Consider the following 24758-nt stretch of genomic DNA (forward strand, 5'->3'; position numbering starts at 1 on the left):
GTCTAGGAATGTTAAGTTACTCAAAGGTGTTATCCATATGTCTCCACTTCTTCAAACAGGGGGGATGGACTAAATTACCGACAGTAAAGTTACTACTGCCAAAAAGAAGCAGTATTAGGTCCAACATCACACATGGCCAATCACTGATACTGAAACTCCTCACATTGACAATAACTGAGACAGGGAATTTTCAAATATAAATGCATTTAAAAAAATGTAATATTAAAAAATATAACTAATAATACATATTATGCCAATAAATATTTTAACACCTTTCTTATTCCATCCCAGTTGCAGAGATCTCCTTGTGGTAAAGTACAGGAAAAAGTAAAAAAGTTTATATTTACATTTACACTTCAAAGAAAAAAATAATAAAAACATTTTTATGTTAAATATTATTATACATCAATTATATCAATTATTTTAAATGAGGAAACAAAAAATGGTGTGACATTAATATATTAAACTACATGTGTAAATATGTATTTGGAATATATTAAAATAAAACAATATTTTTCTGAAGTTTAAAGTGAAAAAATCCGAGCTAAATTAAAAAAAAATTTTTTTATTATGTATTAGTAATTGTAAAAACGTAATGTATGGAAATTATTACAAGTAATTTAATCATATTTTAACACACATTTCATGGTATTTTATGTTTTAATTTGAAATGTTTATTAAAATATGTTAAAATGAAATAAAAAATGTATTTTCTGACTTTAAATATATATACATATATATAATTATTTATGTGCTTAACCATTTGCAGTAATTTAATATAATTTAACATTATTCTCTATGGAGATTTATTTTAAGTCCCTGCCACTATTATTTTCTATGTGAAGGTGTTGGAATACCTATGAGTGGCCATGTTTGGTGCTTGACTTATTCCAGCTCCGATATGGAGTATAAATATGACTGTTTTGAGTTCTTTTTGGCTAAAGTAACTTTAGAACTGCAATTTGTGAATTGACATTAACTTATTGTTTTATGGGAGCATGCAGGTCCCTCCTTACAGCACTCCGTAACCCTCACTTAACCCCTCCTCACTCCTCCCTTAGCCTTTCCCTTTCAGTGGTAAGTATACTTCTTTTTCCAGCCACATTCCTGTGTTCCTCCCACAGTTACTACTAAAATGTATAATTACATGTGCATATATGTCACAGTTGGAGCACAGATATCCACACAGATAGAAGAGGTGGAGGCGGAACCTCCAATTGTGCGTTTGGGAATAGCATTTTGTAGTACTACAGTTCAGTTTGTGAGTAGGCCCCATTATTTGCATGTCCATATAAAAATGATATTGCATTTCATTTTCTGGGACATTGAATGTAAAATCAAACTCAAATTCGTCTTATTTGTAAGTATATAGAAATGCCATATATACACATACATGAATAAAGATTGCTGAACCTCAAATCTAACTGATACGTTCATTTATTTTTCCCTTTTTCCAGGTTAACATGGTTATGTCGCTCCTGGGTATGTTTTGTCCAACTTTATTTGATGTGATTAGCGGTTTGGAAAACTATCATCCTAGAATAGCACTGAGATGGCAATTGGGGCGCATCTTTGCTCTGTTTTTGGGAAACCTGTACACATTCCTAATTGCCCTGATGGACGAAATTAATCTGAAGGCAAGCAGCTTACATTTCGTTCACCTTCATTAGTTTTGACATTAACAGCTACCCATAAAATGGATGTATGTTTGCCCCAATATTGCATGGTTAACCTGCCTTCTTTCATACTTTTAGCGAGAAGAAGAAAAGATAGTGATGTATAATATGACTTTATGGGAAGCAAGTTTGTACAATGGAACAGTTTCTGGAAACTCCACCGCTCCCCCAATTCAAGTGGATCCGGCCGACGTTCCAAGAGGACCCTGCTGGGAGACAATGGTTGGGCAGGTAATACTAGATTTAGTCAAAAGCACTCTAGGCAAGTCGGAGTCTATCCTCTTTAGAAAAGCAAACTACAAAATACCACCTGTGACACTGGGTGCAACATCTTCACAGGTTTGACCTTGAATAAAGCTTACAGATTGACTAAAATGTGCATGGTTCTCAAAGTCTAAGATGTTAAGCTATACTAATACACTTCTTTACCATCTTTATTTAAAGTAAGTCAATACATTTGATAGAAAACAACAGCTTAAAGGAATTCACCAAGTTACATTATTGAATCACTAGATGCTAATGTTACTACCCAATGCAAGAATAAATATGTTGTATGACTCATTTTAATGCATCACTGAACTATTCACATATATGTGCTACGCAAACAAGTCCTCATGTGTCTTGAAAGTGGTATTATTGAAATTTTGATTAATGCTGTGGTATCCACTTTCATCTACCAAAACACAACTGATTTATTTGCCCTATTCAATCCTTTGCTGTTGCTCACTCCAAGAATTAGACGTATGTATATACAATCATAAGAAAAACATCCAATGATGATACCTCAAGGCATTAAAGTTGGATATGCCCAGAATATGATTCATCAGATGAACAGTTGTGGAATTATCCATGTGGCGATGTGGGTTACTCTAGGTATTTCTGCCATTTGTATGCTCCAGCTACTGGTAAAATGGAATTACAAGAGCTATCACACTCCCCATTCCTGTGGAAGAAAGTGTTGTGTATCATGACTTGTTTCCACCACAAGACAGAAAAACTCTGCCATATCAGTAGTACAGCAATTTCCAAATAATATTGCATAGCCATTGTAAATGACATTTTCTGTCTGAACATGATGTTATATCAGAGAAGGATGGTTTGTTGCAATTACTGGTCAATTGGAGAAAACATCAGTCTATACGAAAGCATGTAATACTGTATGAAGCTTAAACGTATGTGCATACACAAAGTGGTTAAGCATTCCCTTTTCATGTGTTGGCTATTACTTGTGACATAAAGTCAACTCTAATATCACAAGATTTCTACACATTGAGGCTGTTTACGTCTATTCACAGGAATTTGTACGCCTGACGGTATCCGACATAATGACTACATACATTACCATTCTTGCTGGAGATTTCCTGCAAGCTGTTTTTGTCCGTTTTTTCAATTATTGTTGGTGCTGGGATCTGGAATATGGATGGGTGAGTTGCAGTTTCTTTAATTGTATTATATAGTTGTTACTTGCCAGATGACAATGCAATATTGACAGATGGCACTGCCTACAGGATTGTACTTGTGATTTAGCACTGTGCTAAGTTTCAGCCTGGAGACACAACTTTGTAAGTGTTGTGAAGCGTGAAGCTTACCAACTTTTTAAAAAGAGAAGGCAGATTTATACTGGGAACATGAGAAGAAATATTGTGCTTCTTTCAGTCACCAAAATGTAGTCCCACCCAGACAGCCTTACTCATGTCTCTGAGCTTAAAGTGTGTACCCATGTCTTTACTCCTTACATCTCCAATATATTAATGCTGCAACTACATTTTGGAAAGTGCTTCCCTGGTGGAAGGAATTTGTCACAAGAAGCGTGTATTTTGAGGAAGTTGTAAAGAGCCTGTGCTCAGGGGAAGAAAATTAAACTGTGAAAAGGGGGCTTTGTTCAGCTGTACTGCCTCTGAACAAATCTGTAGCAGGTAGACAGGATTTTTCAGTTGGGAAATTTAATTCTTCCAACCATGAAAAAACTCAGGATTAGCCAGGATTTGAGCCAAAGCAAGCTCACCAATTTAGCAGCTGCACGTGGTCAGAAATAACTGCGCACCCTCGCTTAACACTCTTCCAAGTGAGCATCCCTCACTTTTTTAAATCCTGACTCAACCTGCCTCAACCTAGTTCAATCCGATGTTTAACACCACCTTGCTGGAGCTTCAGCATCATCCAGTTTCATTGAGCGAGTGACTGAGCAAGCACAACTAGCTTTGTTCAAGATTTCCCATGCAGTGACTCAAAATTTTCATGAGTTCTTTTTGACGATATTGAGCCAGATCTCCAATGCTGCGTCCTTGAGCCTTCCAAGAGGCACCTGGTGAATTCAACATTGCTTGATTGGGTACATCAGCGATGTCCATCCTGCTGAGCTGATATTAGGATTGCACTTTTAAAGTGATCTTGACTCCTAAGGGTCTATTTAGACATTGTTGAAAGCATCACCTCACAATCCACCAACAAACTATGCTTCACTTTGAGGATAAGGCTAATTGACCACATCCCCACCTATGCCCCACCTTCTAATTTGTGACTGAAAAGCTGTAGGCATACATTTGCAAGAACAATCAGGGCACTAGAAGCTATGCGCTTATCAATGCTTGTCCGATGGCAACTCACTGTATGGACGTACATTTGTTGATGGTTGAAACTATTTAGATGTGTTGGATATCCCAGAAACCTAGGTGGATATAGAATCCATTCCACCACTTACCAAAGCTGTGTCTCAGAAATATCTGTTTTTTAATACTTATTTGATTAGCTGTTGTTAAGAACTTTGGGTGTTGTTAACATGATTGTTGTTTAATACCCACCAAGTACCAACCCTCCAGGTCTGACAGACTTAATACTTTTGTTGTTCACTGCTGAAATTAAAATGATAATTACTGGAAACGTTACCTTGCTGAATTAAGAGCAACGTGATAGGGGCACTTGCAAATCATGGTAAATGATGAGCGAACTAAGGCGCTGATTTATACTTTTTTGCGCCGCATTTGTGTCCATTTTTGACACAAATGTGGTGTAAACTTACAAAATACAATTGTATTTTGTAAGTTTACGGCGCTTTTGCGTCCAAAAAATTACACAAATGCAGCGCAAAAAGGTATAAATCAGGGTCTAAGACTCACTCAATATTCAACAGTGCAGACTTACACAAAGGGAACATTTTAGATTGGTTGTTGGAAGTCGTTACCATACCCGACAAGATCCAATCAAACATTTGTTTTGCTTAACAAATCCCTTACTGCAGCTTTTGATTTACTGGACAGAATGACAAAGATGTTCTGAAAAGATCTTCATCTTAGGAAAGACCAGGATATGAGATTATATGTAAGGACGGCATTGTCCAGAAAATGTAAATCTCCTGTGAATCACAAAATCCTAGAGAAAAAAATAGAACCCTACAATCCAGAAATCTTTAGTCGCACAGACCACAATCAAGCTAGCTCCAGAAAACATCAAGACGTAAAGCCTTGTATGAAGACCATTAAGTAGTATAATCATGAGATAATGATTAGGAGGTAATTTCCACAGAAAGCAACACAACTGATTAAGTGTTACTTTGATTTAGAGAGTGAGAGCATTTGAAGTGATGTTTCTCAAGCAAAGGATTCCTTTATGTTGCTGTATAGCAGCTAAAATCTCTAAAGATGCTGGGTATATTGCCCCGAAGTGAGGAACCAAGCAGCTTGGTGTGAAGAATTATAACTAAATAAAACAACAAAATATTATTATTTAAGTAGGATAGTGAGACAGAGATTGAGCAGGATTTTGTCAAGCAAAATCTAGTCCTGGTGCATGAATAGGCTGAGCATATATTTTCCATAAGGAAATGTGGAAAGATAATGTAAGAATAATCATTCCTTGACTTAATCTGGCAAATTTTGTGAGTGACATATACCCAAGGCTAGCCCAGGAAACTATAAGCAACCCTGGCAAAAATGTTCAAACTAGTCTTGCTCCTGTCTTCTCGTACAATCCCTCTTTTCACCCATTCATTCTCACCATCGCCTTATCTCCTCTATTTCCTCTCTGATCACGTTCTCTCTACTTTGCCTGTCCCTCCCTCTCTTTCTCTTCTAAAACAGTCCTGTGCCTGCTAAGGTTAACCTAGTGAAAGTGACAGAGGCAGCAGAAGCTGTCCTTGGCTTTCAAAACCAGCCTTCAAGGGCTCCAGCCCACAGGGGAAATGCCAGATGGAATAAAGGGCGTGTACAGCCCCGCCCATACCTATCAGGAAACATATAGGACTATGTAGAGCTGCTATCTTCTCTTCTATCTCCAACTATTCGTACCTATGAAAGGCCTTGGAGAAAGTTGCCACTGTACAACTTCAAAACTTTCTGGAGGTGGCTGCCAACTTAGGTTTAATTGTCTCGGACGCAGTGAGAAAAATGGAAAATTCCTACTGCTTGCTATGCCATTTAAGCTAGTGAAAATAGAAAGCTGCTAGCAAACCTTGCTTGTAGCAGATTCTTGCACACATATTGGTGATGAAAACCTAATCACAGTGACGATATTTCATCACATCAAGTACTGGAAGAGCTCCATAAATAAAGTTGCATTGTCCTGAAACTGTTAGGAGGATTCACTCATTTACTGATGAGAAACAAGTTTTAATGGTCAGAGGAGTGGGGGGGGGGGATAAAAAGTGAGTACTGTAATGCCATATGTCTTGACCCCTCCAAGAAAATATTGAGAAAAAGCAACAACGGCAAAATGCTGGCAAACTAAGTCATAATAATGAAGCATATTCTAGAAGTCTTGCAAAACATGTATTGGTCGGCTGACCATTTTTATATTTGTTCCTAAGTTAAGTGTAAAACATTTGTAATTATAGCAGACTGTCTATGGGCTAGAGCCTGCCTATCAGGGGCACAGCACGCAGGCACATCCTGCTCCCTCTTTCTCAGTACTGCTTCATTATGTACTTAACTTCCCGGACGGTGAACGCTACATTAAAGGTTACATGATGATGTTATTGATGAACCTTCAGTTCTCAAGAGTAAAATCAACTTTGGACTACTTTGGAACATTTTGTTTCTTTGGTCATTTTTGCATGACCCTTTGTTTCACTTTTAGCTTTTTTCTCCAGTGTTTCCTGACCTGCTTTAAAAAATGTTAGTTCATTTTCACAAACTCGCCTTGAACCATTATACGCTTTACAGCATATCTGTGTACTTGTTTGGTAAACTCTTGCTCACGTCACAATAATCTCACTAACAAGTATGAGCTGAGTCCTTCTCACAGAAACCGGCTTACTCTTGTGTCTAAGATGTTCTTAACCCTGTCGGATCCCAGTCCCAACTCACATGAAACCTGCAGCCTATCAGCACAAATCCTAAAAGTTAAGTTACCAAAAATAGGGTTCTAATTTTATTCGAGCGTGCACTGTACTGAACTGTCTTTTATTTCTTCGAAACTGAGTACATAATGTGCATTTTCATGAAGCAACCTGTTTGCCTTTTCAGCCTTCTTACTGTGAATTTGATATCAGTGGCAATGTTCTTGGATTAATCTTCAACCAGGGCATGATCTGGTAGGTGATTTTAATCATTGTTACGAATTAATTATTATGTGCATATTGCATTCATGAGCATTTTGGAAATACAGAGATAGGCAAGGATTCCTCTAATTTGGCGAGGCTTTGTCATGGCATCAGTGGGTATCTGGATACAGTCTTGCTACTTGGAATTCACAATACAATTAATTTAGTGCCTTCCAGCTTTCTCCATGAAGAATGAGATTTAGCACCCAACACTAGCAAATCTATTGACTTTTGCTGATATAAAGTTATGTCATTCAAAGCTTGAAAAAGTGTTGATGTATCATTTTTCTTCAGTCTCAAGTCTATGAAGAAGGTGTTAGATGTATAGGAAGGAAGGTATTAGATGAATAAGTGACATTTGTTTTTACAAATGAGGGGCATATTTACCCCCTTATGGCACCATGGGTGTGCCGTAGTTACAATACGACAATAGCATCAAAGATTTTGCCGCAATTGTGCGCTTTGCTGCACTAGCACCAAAAATGTTAACGCTAGTCTAGCAAAGCACCAGGAGGCCCATAGGAGATTATGGGTGTGTCATTTTAATGCCTGCACTAAGCAGGCATTAAAAATGATGCCAAAAATGGCGCAATGAAATCTAGTAATTTTTACTGGACCATTTTTTTGGGCCTCCCTGCGTGGGAACGCCCCTTTGCATAGATTATGCTAGTGCAGGCATAATGAGGCACAAGGGTTTACTATGAAATGCATGCATTGTGCCACTTTGTTATTATGGTGCGTGGAATTAGCGGTGGGCGTAACTTGCGTAATTCAGTGTTGCCTAATCACGCAGAATTACCTAAGAATTCTGTGAAATTACACATAAGTATGCAAGAAGAGTAAATGACATTTCATAGTGCAAAAATGTCCCCTTGTGTACAAAATGGATGTGAGAATGCATTAGAGGCTATGAAATAGGGCTAAATGAAAAAGAACAGGATTAGCGAGCGCAAGCAGATGCTAGTGCTCACTAAATGTGCTCTTGAGGTAGGATTTCCCCCCTACTTACTCCCGGCATTTAACACTATTTTCTTAGGGCACAATGCACCATTTTGCGTTAAGAAATATTGTTAAATGCAGCATAATACAAATAGTGAGGTCCCTCGCACTCTATAAATATGCTCTCTGATAGGATTTTCTTCTCCGAATATTACTCATAATTATGCAAGCAGGGCAAATCATTTTATTATTGGTAATCCTGGTCAAAGAGTAATGCAGAATTGCCAAAATTACTACGATAACCCCAGTGTAATTGAAATTACATGTGGACCTATGTAATAGTAGTGAGACCCCAGGACGTTGGAGCTGAACAACCCCCAGTTGCTGCAGTTTGTGGCCAGACATCACTGACTGCAGTTAGACCACAAAGACTGTTTTCACACTCAGCAGATATATATATCTATATATATGTGTTATAAAATGTCTTTCCATTGCAAGTTTTGGTAACTACAGAAGGTAAAAGGTATGCTAACAGAAAACGAATTTAATATATGCCCTGAAAAAAGTTAATAAATGAGGATATAGAGAGAAATATGGGATAGAATCGAAGACAGTCTGAAAATCCATAAGTCAAATGATGTCTCATTCCTTTTTCTGTCAGGCAAAGGAAGGCCTGGAAATCTTTTGATGAAAGTGGATTTTCACTTTCCAAAAATTGCCTTCCTATGGAAGCATAAAAAAATCTATGTTGCATATTCGGAAGTATCAGGTGGGGTCAAGTTATTGGGGCAAACCAAAACTCTACTAGGAATGTTGAATATTAGTATTGAATGTTATGTGTAAAGTGAAATACTCCTAAAAGAAACGGCCCAGTTATAGGAACCCTTATGATAATCCTTATTGAGAAAGATGCTCAGAAGTCTTTTTTAAGCGAAAACTGGCTAATTAGAGAAATGTGAACTGCCTGTGATCTGTAACACTGATGATGTATAAAGGGATGGCAAAAGTATTATCACTCAGCTTTTCCACTTGTCACTGTTCACACATTAAAAATGGTGCCCCAAATTTGTGAATGGGCCTAAACGAAGTGATAGGAATGGAGAGGATTAAAAGATGTTTTCAAATATGACAACCTATTATGTCATTGGTAGGTCCCACTGAACAAATATCTAGGTGCTCTTAAAGTGCCCTATTGGTAGAATTTTCAGCAAAATTGAGCCGGCCAATCCATTCTCACCGGTCCCATCACAACCAGCCAAGTTTACGTATGTCTTTATACTTCTATCTTAAACTGTGAACCCTTCTTTACGTAATAAATGGTTAAAAATAAGGCAGCATTCCTACTGTGTTTATAGATGCCACAGTGTTGAGAAAGTCCATCAGTGACCAAAAAGCAGAGGAAAATGCATTGGTCTTTCTCGAGCGAGAAAGCAGAAGCACAGAAGCCGAAGTCGATGGCCGTGTGCTGAGAAACCGCATCTGCAGAAAGGAGGAGCAAAGCATATTGCGTTGGTGGCGATTGTTGGTGCAGCAGAAGCGTGATGCCGGCCAGCTGGCAGTTGAGGGTCAGGAGTGCTAGGAGTCAGAATGCCGGAGGCATCAACAGGACAATAGGGAGTGCCTTTGCACCCATTCCAGTCCCTGAAGTGCCCAGAGCACGCGTGCCGCCTACTGACATGTGCAATTTGCAGTTCACTGCCCTGCCGTCCCTTCCCCCGCACTCACAGTGAAGTGGAGCAGAGCACGGGGTAGGTCTGCTGATTACCTGTTTGTCTGTAAAGGCCATTAATGCCATGGATAGGCCAGACAAGGATTTTGCAGACAGGATGGAATGGACAGGACAAACTTTTATGAAGGCCTGTGTGTGGGTAAGCGTTAGGCAGAGGTTCTTTCGTCTGGGGCGCGTAAGCGGGCAGCAATAGGCTGGTGCGATTTGTGCCTCAGCCAGGGGTTGCGCGCCCACTCCCTTGTTATTCTCCATTGCTGCCGTTATCCTGTCATATTGCCTTTGATACTTTTTTCTTCCTTATGACCTTTAATAAATCTCTTACAACTCCCCTACAATAATATTGGATTGGGTTGAGTCTGGTATCACTGAGATGGTCTTGTTAGGTTGGGGTGCGATCTGTGAGAACGATTTATAGTGTGATTACACTAGGTTCAGCCACTGCTAACCTTAATCAACCATATTAAGGTTTTAGCCTGAGTTGGTGCACGTTTCCTTTTTCCTTTGCAGTTGTTCTTCATTTTTGGACACTGCAATAAGATGTCTCCCAGGTATCTGCGCTCTGGCCTTCTAGTTTCGTCTACAGGCTCAGGTGTTACTTCCTCTTGTTCTCGCAAACTTTAAAAAACTATCTAGAATGATAAGCCACAGTCTCATTTATCCCCCCTGAAGTCTCACCCTACTGATTTGACCTTGTTTCCAAAGAGTGGCTGTGGGGAAGGGAAAAAGGACTTGGGGCCGGGTTTGTGTATAAACCAAGCAGTTACTATGAGCTTGGATATGGCACCACCTCCGGTTCAGTTTCTATGCCAGACTGGTGGATTAGGTCATGGGTCATCTACGGCTGCTCTCTCAAGCACACCCAATGACTCTGTTGGGCGTGGAATGGTAATTGGAGCAGGGGCCACACCTATGTTAAATACTGCACACATTTTGGTGGAATCGGATAATTGTTCCAAAAGCCCTATGGCTCCCTTTTGTGGTCAAGATGCTGGTCAAGATGTGGTTTCTGCTCCCATAATTCTGTTACACAAGCAAATTCCCTTGGAATCACCTGGATGCTCTTGTAGGGCACTATGCGAAGAGGAATCTTGCATGCTGGAGGACTACTCCTTGCCTAACACTGCTGCTCTCATAGAGAAGGATCGAAAAAAAGGCTAATTTGAGTCAATCTATGGTTCTGGAAATGGATCTGGATATGGACTTGGACACAGATTTGAGACTTTTGTTGCAACATTTATCTAGTCATCCATCGTTACCAGCCCTCTACAGCAGTACACCATCTCGTCATTGCTGCCGGATACTATGAATATTACAACTTTTAATTTGTCCTTACCTACTGGGGACATGTAATTGTGCAGTCATCTCTTTTGGAAGGGGAAAGGGTAGGAGTGAAAGGGGGCAAGGGTTTTTCTGATATCTCTTCCGATACTTTATTGTGTATTGAGAGGGTTTTATCTTGGATCAACTGGATAGACCTGTTACAAAGTCTGACCATGTGTTGGATGAGCTGTCCCCATTTTTAATGGGAGTGCAGCACCTCACCTCTTTTGGCCTAGGTTCGAGGAAGGAAGAAACTGGTGCAGAGGTAAAGTCTCAGGCCTCTCAAACTAACAATGTGGAGAAAAGTGGGGTGAAAAAAATTGGAATACAGATGGGTGACTCTGGTGGAGCTGGGGCACCACTATCTGTGCAATTTTATGGTAAAGTTGAGGCCACGCATGAGAGTGACAAGGTACCTTATTCCTCTGTTATACATTTGTCTGAGGAGTGGCATGAAGATGCTCAAAGCTCTAATGTAACTGAATCCGAGAATTCCCTATGCATTTTTTTTTAAAAAATTTTAAACGTGGCTCCTACTCCCCTCACCTCTTCTAGTGGTGCCCTTCCCTCAGATAAGTGAGTTTGTGTTGAATCACTTGGGGATACCATAAATAGTGCTTCCTCAGTGAAGGGGGCCTCTCTGGGTAGTCCTAGGGTAAAATGCTTAACAGGAAAAATGGGAAGTACTACGTGCATTATGAAAAGAAAGCCAAAAAAACTTCAGTTTCCAAACGTTTTTGAAGAGCCTATGCCTACTATTCAGCCCTATATAGTTGAAGACCCAGAGAATGTTCCTTTATCCCTAGGCCTGGAGCCTGATTTGCCTGAAATAACTAGCAGGCACTCCTCAACTACATTAGAAGGGTTACATTTTAATTGCCATTGGCAGGAGAAGGGGTTAACCCCAGATACAGGGGTGATTGCTTATAAAAATGAGGGTGACAGGAAAGTAGATTATGGGAAAAAGGCTGATGGGCGAGGGGTTGCGAATGTGAAAATACCGAGCATTGAAGAGGTTGGGAGTGAGGCCCCCGCAAGAGGGTGGGAAGGCTACCGAGAGGTTATTATCAGTTGCCCATTGTGTAGAATTGTCCCCACATGTCACCCCCAAGTTAGCTGGAACACTTAACGGTGAGGCTCCCTCAGCTGCCTTATTCGGGGGCTGGATCACAATATAATAGTAATAATGTGAGGGACCACGACTCTGGTAATTCTTCTAATATTTTTTATAGCACCTTGAATATTGTTTCCCTGTTCGATAGTGAACTGGGCCCTTTGAATAGAAGCTCCATTTTGCAGCTTTTACTGGAAATAGAGGCATTAAGTTTGGTAACTAGAAGATATATTGATTGTGTGTACTTGGACCCCCTACCTTCTTCGCCAAGTGTCAAGGGTCACAGTTAGCTCTGGGAGACTTGCAATGCTGACCTTCCTGAATGTAGATCACTTTCCGAAAAGAGGTATTGATGCTTTTCATTGCTGAATCTAAGTCAAATAGTCCAAGTTTGGAACTTAAGGATGTCACTCAGGAGTTAGACCGTGGTCGGGAGGTTGGAAAGCTGAGGGATATCGCAATCTCCATTGATAGGGACACTGGGCGAAGTGATAAAAATTGTGGGTTACAAGGACTCGTGTGCCAGGGAGGTTGGAATAGGAGAAGAGTCGGAATCATGGGGTTGGTTGGCGGGCATGTTGAAGGCTGCAAAAACAACACAAAACTCCCTTTTTTCAGAAGTATCCCTGTGGGCAAAATTCTTATTTGGAATATGGTGGGTCTGGGACAGGCTAATTAAACATTAAATTTCTTAACACGTCTCAGTCCATTAATTGTTTGTTCACAGGAAACTTGGAGATGTGACGATTTTAAGTGGAGAATTATTTTGCTTACTCCTACGCAATAAAACCTTCAGCAAAAGGCCATGCTAGTGGAGGCATTGCTATTTTACTGAGAAGCGACATAAATTGGAATCCCTTGGTGTTTGTCCATCTATCTAAATTATGTCTTTGTTTAAAGTTAGCTGTATCCAGGATGACAGATGGGATGTATTCAGCCTTTTACTGGTAAATGTGACTATCCCCCAGGGAAGTTTTATGATGCCTTAGTTACTTCTGTGCTTTCTTTCATAGATAATAGTGTTTCTGAAGATTGTCTTTTGATTATTGCTGCAAGTGATTTTAATGCTAAAATCTCAAACTCTGCTTCTGTGATCCTCAGAACTTCTGAGTTGGAATAAGTTTGGTGTATCCCTGAAGCTATTTTTCTGGGGAAAAGTAGACCAGATAGGAGGGGTGTATGTTTTAGAGAGCTTGAGATCTAATGGATTTGTGGCTCTTAATGGTAGCGTCCCTGAGGATTCTCCAGCTTCCTTTACCTTTTATTCTTCTTGAGGGCCCTTATTAATTGATTATGTTGTATTATCTTATCAAATGTTTGGAGCTTGTACACAGTTTTCTGTATTAAGATCAGATTTAAGTGATCGTGGTGTTCTTTCGGTAGTCATGGATTTAGAGTTCACGATGTTTGATTCTTGGAATCTAACAAAGAGAACTGTAGTTCATAGTAAAACAAATGGGTGTACCTTTTGGTCCAGTAATAATGTTATGTATTTAGCCTCTTGTATAAAATCAGTGAGTGTATGCTTGTTTGATTCTTCCACAGATAATCTAATGTATTCTTCTTCATCTTCAGGAAAGGGCCTTTGGGATGCTGAGGAGAAAATTGTTTGCGTTGGGGATTCCATCTCATCTCCTCAGTCTAATTACTGCCCTGCACTCTTCCACCTGGACTCAGGTCTTGATGGGAGGGAATCATGGTCTGTCTAGCAAAGTGGAAACACATAATGGTCTGAAGCAAGGATGCTAATTGGCGCCCCTTCTTTTCTCTCTCTACATTTATGACTTACATAGTAGAGTTGGACAAATGAAAGGGGATCCACCTAAATTAGGATCAATGAATGTTAGTTGTTTACTTTATGCTGACAACATTGTCATGTTGGATTTAACCCCAATAGGACTGCAGAGGCATCATGCTGGGTTTGAACATTACCTGAAAATAAACATCTTTAAGAATAAAGTTATGTTTTTTAGGTGCAGACTCAGGAAAGGTCTTTTTTGGTTTTTGGGAAATGAAAGGATGGAAGTGGTGAAATGTTATCTATACCTTGGCTGAACTTTCTCTAGTAATTGTTTAAGTAATGATCATATTAGTCAGTGTAGAAGCAAGGCATTGTCCCAGGCATCAGCTATTGGTAGACTGTACAAGTCCTGTGGGCAAAGTCACTTTGCTCTTGCTCTTGCATTCTATAGGATCAAAAGACTGTCCTCTCTAGGCTATGCCTGTGTAGTAATGGAGGTGCAGTACTGGTCCATTTTGAGAAGGTGAAAGGGAGTACTTGGAGCCAATTTTGTAATCTGAATCATCTGACTGCCCCTTTCGCCTTATGGCTCTGTTTGTTATGGCAGCTGTTTTAAGGTGAGGGAGCAATCTTCTGAATAGTGATCCGGGCTCCTTTCATGCAGCTTTGAAACTTGACATATTGTACAGTTTGAAGGGAAAGAGTGCTTTTACTCAAATTATCTGAAAGCACTGGATTTGTTTGATATTGGCCATTACCTAAACGAGATGCCCAAATGCCCAAACTAGATGAAAAAAAAGATTAATTAAGCAAGTCGGAAAACTGATATTTTGCTTTGCGCTCAGCACACGCAGAACAATATTGTTGTGGAGAGCTGTGTCTGTAAAAAACCTCCCCAATGGTGTGGGTTAAATAATCTTATTGTTAAAGTTGAATTTTCTTCCTCTACGAGTTGTTATTGTTGCTTCGGAGGGTATTCCTAGGGAGGAGAGGGTTTGTGATCTTTGCCCGAGTTATGTCCACAAGCTAAATCACGTGATATTTGTGTGTCCCTCTCTTTATACATTACATCCTTAATTGTTAAGACCATTATTCATAAAGTATAATATAACTTCAGTGGCAGAAGTTTATCAATGCTTATTTGCCTCTCGCATTGGAACAGATTGCACAAAACAAATTAATTTTGTTTATATTTTTTTTAAATGCGTTCATATTACTGCTTCTTGAATCAGTATTTTCAAATGACATGCATCAACTCAGACTATGTTATCCATAGCAGAAGTATTGTATCAGTATTCTTACATAATGGTAAATGAATTTCATTGTCCATCTTGGAACTATATTAGGACGCTAGTTTATCGTGCTGCTCTAGACTTGTACTGTTTATTGAATTAATCCCTTGCATTTACACTTTAATTGCACTTTTTGCATTCAGGTCTTCATTGTAAAGCATGGTTCTAGAGAGCATGACCTTTTTGTGTTTCATAATTTATAATATGTTTATTGTTAGTTGTTTTTTATATTTTGTTTGTATTTATGTGGTCCTCTTTGGAGTGACAAAACTTAACAAAATACTTGACCAAAAAGCAGAGTATGAGTGAACGCCTTTGCTAAAGACAAGGACATCTCTTTCCACTAACTCCTTTGCTGTATAGAAGGTGTGTAAAACTGGGAAGATCAATAGGTGATAGTGGATCTCATTATTATTCATTAATAAAGTTCCCTACCCAGCCCAAAGGTTCAAATAAATCCTTATTATCTCTATGGATGGATACAACTATTGAACTCATTCCTTTCATACTGTTTGATTGTTTACTATCTAGTCTTACTTTTCTCGAAGTTCCTTATGTCCCTGCGTAATGAAACTCCTTTGGAATCCATATTTGTCACAGTGATTGAAATTTGGAAGGTTTGCAGGTCAGAAAATCGAGATCAAACATATCAACCAACAAACCTATCAACTGCAGAATATCAACTACCACTATATTGTAGAGATAAGTATATATTTAAGAACAGTATAGATTCATTGTTCTAAATTCCACATCTGTGTGTGTACCTTGAAGATAAACATAATCAAGATATGTAGACTTTTCTTTAGGAACAGGAAATCTACAAGTATCTATACATACCCTCATGAAGTAGTGGAACTTTTCATAGGTAAGTATTGATTTTATATTCCCAACACCAAATCCACACACATTGAAGCTATATTTTAGTCAATGTAGATAGATGTAGATTTAAGACTATCAAATCTATAGTTACTTAAATATATTTAAATTCATGATAGTGGTACTCAGTGTTCTGCAGTCAATATTTTTGGAGGTCAAAATAAAAGAAACACTCAATATTCTGGTAGTTTACTGTATGACAGCTACTCCTGTTGCAAAGGCCAAGCAAATAAGGGCCTGATTTAGATATTGGCAGATGGGTTACTCCGTCACAATGGTGGCAGATACCTCGTCCCCTGAAATTTAAATCCCAATATTTCCTATTGAATTTAGATTTCTCCAGCTGGGACGTTCACCACCGTTGTGATGGAGTAACCTGTCCGCCAATATCTAAATCAGGCCCTAAGAACTGTGTTCTTTCTTCATCTCCGGGTTGCACCCTGGTCCATAAAAACCAGGGTGGGCTCAATCATCATCCAGGTAGCACTTTAGATAAGGTTCTAGACCTAACAGGTAGTTTGGTAAAAATATATATAAAAATACCTAGTGGTTACCCCTTATCTCTTTATTTTGGGTATCACTGGTAAGGTTAAAAATGTGGGTTATGTGGGGAGGGGTTACTGTCCATATACCCTAAAATTAGTCATGGCCCTAGGGGTTCTCGGGCTTTCATCAGGACTGAGATACATCACATTGTTTCAGAAATTATCACTACTTTAAGACAGTCACTATTGTCTAGTAAATCATCAGTAGTTAGTCACACATATAGGACATGGAAAAAACATGCAAAACTAAGGCCAGTCTACTTGCCTGTGACTTCAGTCTGGAGGCATGCCACTGTGCCCTTCTATGGGAGAAAAAGGACAAGGACAACATATGTAATGAAACAACACAACACAGAAAAATCTCATTAAGCATGGAATATAAGTGAGTAAACGGATATATTTGTTTACACACTTTTCATCTCATCAATCTTAGAACGTGTGGTTCCTGGGGTAGCTCTTGGTTCTGCACACTGCTACTGTGCATTCTCCATCACTTACCCTTAGTAATGTCCCTTTTCCCCAAAATCATTACCTATTTCCTGTGAGCAAAATCGCTTGCTTATCATAAACATTGCAGGTTAAAGGTTGGGTTCTGTTGTAAATAGTGCTTAGGTGAACCAAGAGCTTTTCATAGTTTGGCACTATTCAAGTAGAAAGACTATTTCACAGGTGGAAGTATGAGAAAGTGAAGAATGATTGAACTGCATGTCAAATTTTTTGAGGGTGGGGATGATACTCATTAATGTTATCAAAATGGGTATGGAAGTATAGAAGGAGGTGACTTTTTCTCATGTGGAAGGCCATGGAGTGAACAATGTATCCAGTTGTTCTTGGCTCCACCTGCCACTGCCCATACCAGGCACGTGGCTGTGCAGCCCATCACCTGGCCACCTCATTGCTTCTTGCATAAAGGTGCACAATATGTGGTGTATCTCTGGTTCCTATGTCTGTAATCATACATTACACACTTTGAGTAGATCTGCAAACTGGAAAAAGTTACGTCAGTAACATAAATAACAGAAACACGTTTTTTTATTTAGGGCCCTTTAATCAAAACCCAGTGCTTTCCCCACTGCGCCAGGGCACTTCAAATACAGTTTACCCAAACCTTCATGTCTGCACCCCTCACATACATTTCCTTGTTTCATCTCTATTGAAATGAATATATATTAATATGACAAATTGTGAATAGAAATCTATGTACATTTTATTTTCATCCATCATTAGGCATGGTGGAAAGCTAAAACGCTGATGGTATCATTTTACCAATTTGAATATTTGATTGGACATGCTATGCTCAAGAACTACTATTTGAAACGTTCTTCTTTTATTTGAATTTTTTTTCCCATTTATTCAGATTTGTAATTATCTAGAAATATAATTTTATTTCCTGATCAGTGGAAATATTTCATAAGTGTGTCTGGTGTCTGTAGCACAATGCTTCCAATTCACAAACAGTATTTTGGTGTACGTAAAAATTATTAAAACATTACCAAACCTCCAGCTGGAAATCTCCTCCTCCACCTGACATATTTTTTTCTATGAGGAGATCTGTGGACATGTAAGTTTACTACTTAGAAGAAAATGTGAACAGACTAGAGGGAGCGGTGGGAAAATGGGGACCATTCACTACTAAATGGGAGGGGTTTGGAGTGGGATCACGAGAGGTTTAAGGAGGGGTAAGGAGAGGTTTAGAAAGGGGCCTGATAATGCAAACACTTACCTACATAAGAGTAAAACCATTGCTATTCACAAACTACACTTCTAAAGATACTACTGGCCTAAAGGTGAAACAAACAGTTATAAATATACTCCAATCCAAGTTTGAAGTAAGCTGTCATTACAAAAGACACTCAGAGATATTGAAACACACTCCCCTAGAAAATACCGGGGCAGTGACTTCACATCTCACTTCCCAGGAAGTAATGTTAAAATAATGACATTATTTTCACTTTTACATTTTGACTACTGTTGGACTTTTGCTTATGAAGGGTCATCCTGAATCTTTTTGCCTCCTGCCTCCTATTTTTTTCTGACCTGTCGCTGTTGGCTTTTGAACTCTGAGCACTTTCCCACTGCTAACCAGTGCTAAAGTGCATATGCTCTCAGTGTAAATTGTATGTAATTGGTTTATCCATGATTGGCCTATTTGATTTACTAGTAAGTCCCTAGTAAGGTGCACTAGAGGTGCCAGGGCCTGTAAATCAAATGCTACTAGTGGGCCTGCAGCACTGGTTGTGCCACCCACATAAGTAGCTCTGTAATCATGTCTCAGACCTGCCACTGCAGTGTCTGTGTGTGTATTTTTACACTGTAAATTCGACTTGGCAAGTGTACCCACTTGCCAGGCCTAAACCTTCCCTTTTCTTACATGTAAGGCACCCCTAAGGTAGGCCCTAGGTAGCCCCAAGGGCAGGGTGCAGTGTATGGATAAGGAAGGACATATAGTAATGTGATTTATATGTCCTGACAGTGAAATACTGCCAACTTCGTTTTTCACTGTTGCAAGGCCTGTCTCTCTCATAGGATAATATGGGGGCTACCTTTAAATATGATTAAAGTGTAGATTCCCCTAGAGAGTAGATGGACATGTGGAGTTTGGGGTCCCTGAACTCACAATTTAAAAATACATCTTTTCGTAAAGTTGATTTTAAGATTGTGCGTTTGAAAATGCCACTTTTAGAAAGTGAGCATTTTCTTGCTTAAACCATTCTGTGACTCTGCCATGTTTGTGGATTCCCTGTCTGGGTCAGTTTGACAGTTGGGTTGCTTTTCACCTCGCACTAGACAGTGACACAAAGGGGGCTGGGGTGTAACCTGCATTTCCTGATTAGCCATCTCTGCTAGGAGGGAGGGGTGGAGTGGTCACTCTCATCTGAAAGGACTGTGCCTGCCTCTGACAATGCCAGCTCCAACCCCCTGGTGTGTGCTGCTTCTGCCAGAGTAAGAGGGCAAAGACTGGACTTTGTGTGCCTTCCATCTTGTGAAGAAATCTCCAAGGGCTTGAATTAGAGCTTGCCTCCTGTTGTTTGAAGTCTCAGGGACAGCAAAGACTACTCTCTGCCAGCACCTGGAGTCTCTGGAGAGACTCCTGCCCCAACAAGTGGTGCCCTATCCAGTCCCTGGGTCCTTGAAAGGAAAGCTGGTGGAATCCAAAGAAATCGACTTCGGACGACTTCGGACCGACGCCGCTGCTGAATCCGGTAACGCCGCCTGCACCTGACGCCGTGACCTTCGCTGGAACGCGATGCTCTTCGCAGGCCCGACGCCGCAGCAGCCCCGCTGAAGTCCGCGACTCCGTGGAAGTCGCCGCACCACGTCGTGACCGAAGCCGCTCGAAGTGCGCAGATTCAAAGTTTCGCACAGACGCCGCGATCCCCGACTTCGCGCATCGGCTTGTTTTCATTCTTCACCAAAGGTACTGTACTTGGGCGTCTACACGACTCCGTGTCCAGTGCCGCTGGTGTCGGCTTGTTGGGAACGACTCCGTCACGCCGCCGTGTTAACATCTCATTGAAGCATTTGTGTTTCTAAGCGCTATTTTTGAGTTTAATCTTTAAAAATTCATAACTTGACTTGTGTATGTCGGATTTTTGTCGTTTTGGTCTTGTTTTGTTTAGATAAATATTTCCTATTTTTCTAAACTGGTGTTGTGTCATTTTGTAGTGTTTTTCATTAAGTTACTGTGTGTGTTGGTACAAATACTTTACACCTAGCGCTCTGATGTTAAGCCTACTGCTCTGCCAAGCTACCAAGGGGGTAAGCAGGGGTTAGCTGAGGGTGATTCTCTTTTACCCTGACTAGAGTGAGGGTCCTTGCTTGAACAGGGGGTAACCTGACTGTCAACCAAAGACCCCATTTCTAACATTGGTGATCATCGGTTGGGATTGGGACTTGTATTTGTACTTGACATACAGTGATTAAGTGTACACTATTATTTTGAGTGCAGACCACTACGTGACCACATACTGCTTGTCTTGAGATTTTTGCTTTTTCTCTTTTTGTGAATTTTTCCCTACGTCCACGTTGTTTTTCTTCGCTGATCTTTGATTGACTTTGAACTTCATTTGGGAACTTGTTTCTGCATTTGGAACTTTGCACTCTTTTAACCTTTCATCATGTCTCAACTTGGAGATGGATCAGTTGAAGCTGTTTTTGACCTGAAGCAATTGGATAGTTATAACAAGGCTCAGCTAAAGCAGTTTTGTAAAAATGTTGGTTGTCCCATTAAGAGCTCTTCCAAGAAGGATGAGCTGAAAAAGGTGCTGAGGGCCTGGGGGACAACCAGAAGCACTGGAAGGGCACACTGAGGATGAGGAGGAGGATGAGGACGAGGAGGGAGGGCAATCAGTACATAATGGTATAGTGGGGGGACCTGTTATTCCCAGGGAAAGAGTCTCTAGGGCAGGTAGCAGTGTATCCTCCAAAGGTCTGACGCCTGAAGAATTGCAGGACAGACAGGCAGAGAGGGCATACCAATTGGAGCTACAGAAGCTCAATCTGGAGAAAGGAAGAGATGAGAGAAGAGCAGTCCTTGAGGAAAGGAGGATGATTTATGCTTACGAGCTTAAATTGAAAGAGCTGGAAGTCATGAGGGCTGAGTCCAGCTGGAATGGTGGCAGCAACAATTTGATATCCAGTACTGCTGAAGAAGTGCACATGCCCAGAGATGTGGTGCCCTACTTGAAGGAGGGAGTTAACACACACCAGGAGGTTCAGGGGTATGCGATAGCTCCAGTGGCGCACAGGGTCCCTGAGGTGGATTGGGGAACTGGCACGGGGAGTCATTTTCCTACAGGTTCCCACCAGGTAGACGTCCTGGTTATGGAGTGTGAAGACATCCCAGAAGAGTGTGGGTTGAGTGTCAAGGACAGTCAGGTACTGTCTCACCAGTCTCAAGAGGGTGATGTGGGGTGCTTTTTCAAAGCAGAGTCACTGGATGGTTGGGTGAAGGGTACTTTGGTTAATTCATGTGAGGGGCTGAGTGATGTAATTGCTGGAGAGCATATGTCTAGTCCTTATTTTCCAGAGCTACGCCAACACCAGGTGGAGTGTGAGTTCTCTGACCCCAGGGAGCTTACAATGGAGGCAGACTTCTGGGTGAGTACCAGAGAGTCTGAAGAGGCATTTGGGGGTGCTCCTGAGAGCAGTGGTCTAGGTAGTTCCCAACCAGGTGAGGTAGGGAAGGATTGTAGTGTCCCAGGTAGGTCCCAGTATAGTGGGATGGGTGAGGGACTCAGAGGAGAGGGAATGGGGATGGGTTGAGGCCCAAGGTGCCCGAGATCCGGTCCCAGGTCCTGGAGGGTTCCATGAGGGAACACCAGGAGGGGAGCCTAGCCTGTACCATAGGGCCATCTGTTGAGGGAGACCCCACAGTGTCAGGAGAACTTGGGGGGGGCGGCTGTAGCCAGCGTCCCACCAGTTCTGGTGTCTGGCAGTACCACTCCTAGTGAGGGGGTGCAGAAGTCCAGACAGAGGGTTGAGAGGGGGTTGCGGACCCCAGTGGAGAACCTGGAGGGTCAGGGGTCAGCTCTGAGAGCAGAGCCCCCCTGGAATGACCTTGGTGAGACCATTTCTGGTTTGGGGGGAATCCAGACTCTGTCAGATGGGCAGAGGTCAGGGGACCTGCGCCAGCCAGACTCTTGTGTGGCCCTTGGGGACAGTTTGTCCCTTGAGGGGGGTAAGTGTGCCCCCCTGGAAGTCCTGGTGTGCCAGGCAAAGGTTCAACCACAGGGTGCTGACTCTGGGTTGAATGATCAGGTTCAGGGGGTAAACTCTGACCTGATGGGGGGTAAGTGTGCTCCCAAGGAAGTCCTGGTGTGCCAGGCAGTGATTCAACCACAGGGTGGTGACTCTGGGTTGGATGACCAGGTTCAGAGGGTAAACTCTGACCTGGTGGGGGGTAGGTATGCCCCACAGGAAGTCCTGGGTTGCCAGGCGGTGGTCCAGTCTGTGGGTACAGACCCTGGATTGGAGGATCAGGTTCAGGGTGTCCCCCCTGACCTGGAGGAAGGGGCTACTGCTAACAGTGCCCATCCCATGTTGTCTTCTGAGGGGACCACTCCTAGTTGGGGGGTGCAGGACCCCAGAAGGGAGGGCAGGGGGAGGGAAGCCTCACCCCTGGCCCTGGTCCAACCTGAAGGTACAGACCCCAGGTTAGCGGACCAGTTGCAGGTTACCAGCCCTGCACTGGTGGAAGAATTGTGCAGGACTGCTTCTACAAGCACCCTGACAGTTTTTGACTCTGGGGGTGCCACTTCTGCAGGGAGGGTACATAGTCCCAGAGGGGAGGACCAGGGTCAGGTTGTCATCCCTGACCTGGAGGAAGAGAGAGTGGTCAAAGGGTGCCCGGCACCTGGGGCTACCGCCCCCCACTCTCCGCAGTCACAGTGGTTGGAGAGGCCTGAGGTCGGGCTCTCATCCCTGACAGTTGTCCGGAGCCACCGTGGCTTCCTGTCCTGGTGGACAGAGTTGCCCCTGGGGGGGGGGGCGAGAGTCACACCTCGGGGGTGGAGTGGGCAACACCACTGTGTTGGCCCTGGTGGTACTATCTGCCCATTGCAATACATCTGTGAGCAAAGTAAAGTTAGGTGCTGCACAGATGGTGTCTGTAGATGTGGAGAAGGGTTCCCCATGGGTTAGCTTAGTGGGCCCTGAGAGTATGGACAGAGGGATCCAAGTGGAGTCAGGAAGGCGTAGAACTGGAACATGCCCCTGCTGTTGTGGGCCTGGGTCCTTGTTCTATCGCCCCAATCAGGGAAGTACATCAAGGTATTGATTGTTCTCCCCTGACTTTAGGCTGGTAGGGGGTCGTGTTGGACTTTTGCTTATGAAGGGTCATCCTGAATCTTTTTGCCTCCTGCCTCCTATTTTTTCTGACCTGTCGCTGTTGGCTTTTGAACTCTGAGCACTTTCCCACTGCTAACCAGTGCTAAAGTGCATATGCTCTCCGTGTAAATTGTATGTAATTGGTTTATCCATGATTGGCCTATTTGATTTACTAGTAAGTCCCTAGTAAGGTGCACTAGAGGTGCCAGGGCCTGTAAATCAAATGCTACTAGTGGGCCTGCAGCGCTGGTTGTGCCACCCACATAAGTAGCTCTGTAATCATGTCTCAGATCTGCCACTGCAGTGTCTGTGTGTGTATTTTTACACTGTAAATTCGACTTGGCAAGTGTACCCACTTGCCAGGCCTAAACCTTCCCTTTTCTTACATGTAAGGACCCCTAAGGTAGGCCCTAGGTAGCCCCAAGGGCAGGGTGCAGTGTATGGATATGGATATGGTAGGACATATAGTAATGTGATTTATATGTCCTGACAGTGAAATACTGCCAACTTCGTTTTTCACTGTTGCAAGGCCTGTCTCTCTCATAGAATAATATGGGGGCTACATTTAAATATGATTAAAGTGTAGATTCCCCTAGAGAGTAGATGGACATGTGGAGTTTGGGGTCCCTGAACTCACAATTTAAAAATACATCTTTTCGTAAAGTTGATTTTAAGATTGTGCATTTGAAAATGCCACTTTTAGAAAGTGAGCATTTTCTTGCTTAAACCATTCTGTGACTCTGCCATGTTTGTTGATTCCCTGTCTGGGTCAGTTTGACAGTTGGGTTGTTTTTCACCTCGCACTAGACAGTGACACAAAGGGGGCTGGGGTGTAACCTGCATTTCCTGATTAGCCATCTCTGCTAGGAGGGAGGGGTGGAGTGGTCACTCTCATCTGAAAGGACTGTGCCTGCCTCTGACAATGCCGGCTCCAACCCCCTGGTGTGTGTCTGAGGCCTTGCCTGGGCAAGGCAGGATTTCACAAGTAGGTGTGAGTCCCCTTTGAAGAAAGGTGACTTCAAAGACTAAAATGGGTATAAGAAGGGCACCCAGATCTACAGACTTTAGAAACACTTCTGGAACCAAGAGGAACCTCTGCCTGGAGAAGAGCTGATAGCTGAGGAAGAAGTGATGCCCTGCCTGTGACTGTGCTTTGTGGAGC

At 41.8% G+C, this 24758-nt stretch overlaps 1 protein-coding gene across 1 annotated transcript in view; it reads left to right on the forward strand.

Annotated features, from left to right (window-relative positions):
- Positions 1 to 24758, forward strand: part of TMC1 (transmembrane channel like 1) — a 372520-nt gene that overhangs the window by 328412 nt on the left and 19350 nt on the right. Inside the window, exons 11-14 of the mRNA XM_069242288.1 lie at positions 1458 to 1637; positions 1755 to 1907; positions 2972 to 3100; positions 7136 to 7203. Of these exons, the coding sequence (XP_069098389.1) occupies positions 1458 to 1637; positions 1755 to 1907; positions 2972 to 3100; positions 7136 to 7203 (530 nt within the window). The remainder of the gene's footprint in view (positions 1 to 1457; positions 1638 to 1754; positions 1908 to 2971; positions 3101 to 7135; positions 7204 to 24758) is intronic.

Source organism: Pleurodeles waltl, chromosome 1_1 (assembly GCF_031143425.1).
Source record: "Pleurodeles waltl isolate 20211129_DDA chromosome 1_1, aPleWal1.hap1.20221129, whole genome shotgun sequence".
NCBI lineage: Eukaryota > Metazoa > Chordata > Amphibia > Caudata > Salamandridae > Pleurodeles > Pleurodeles waltl.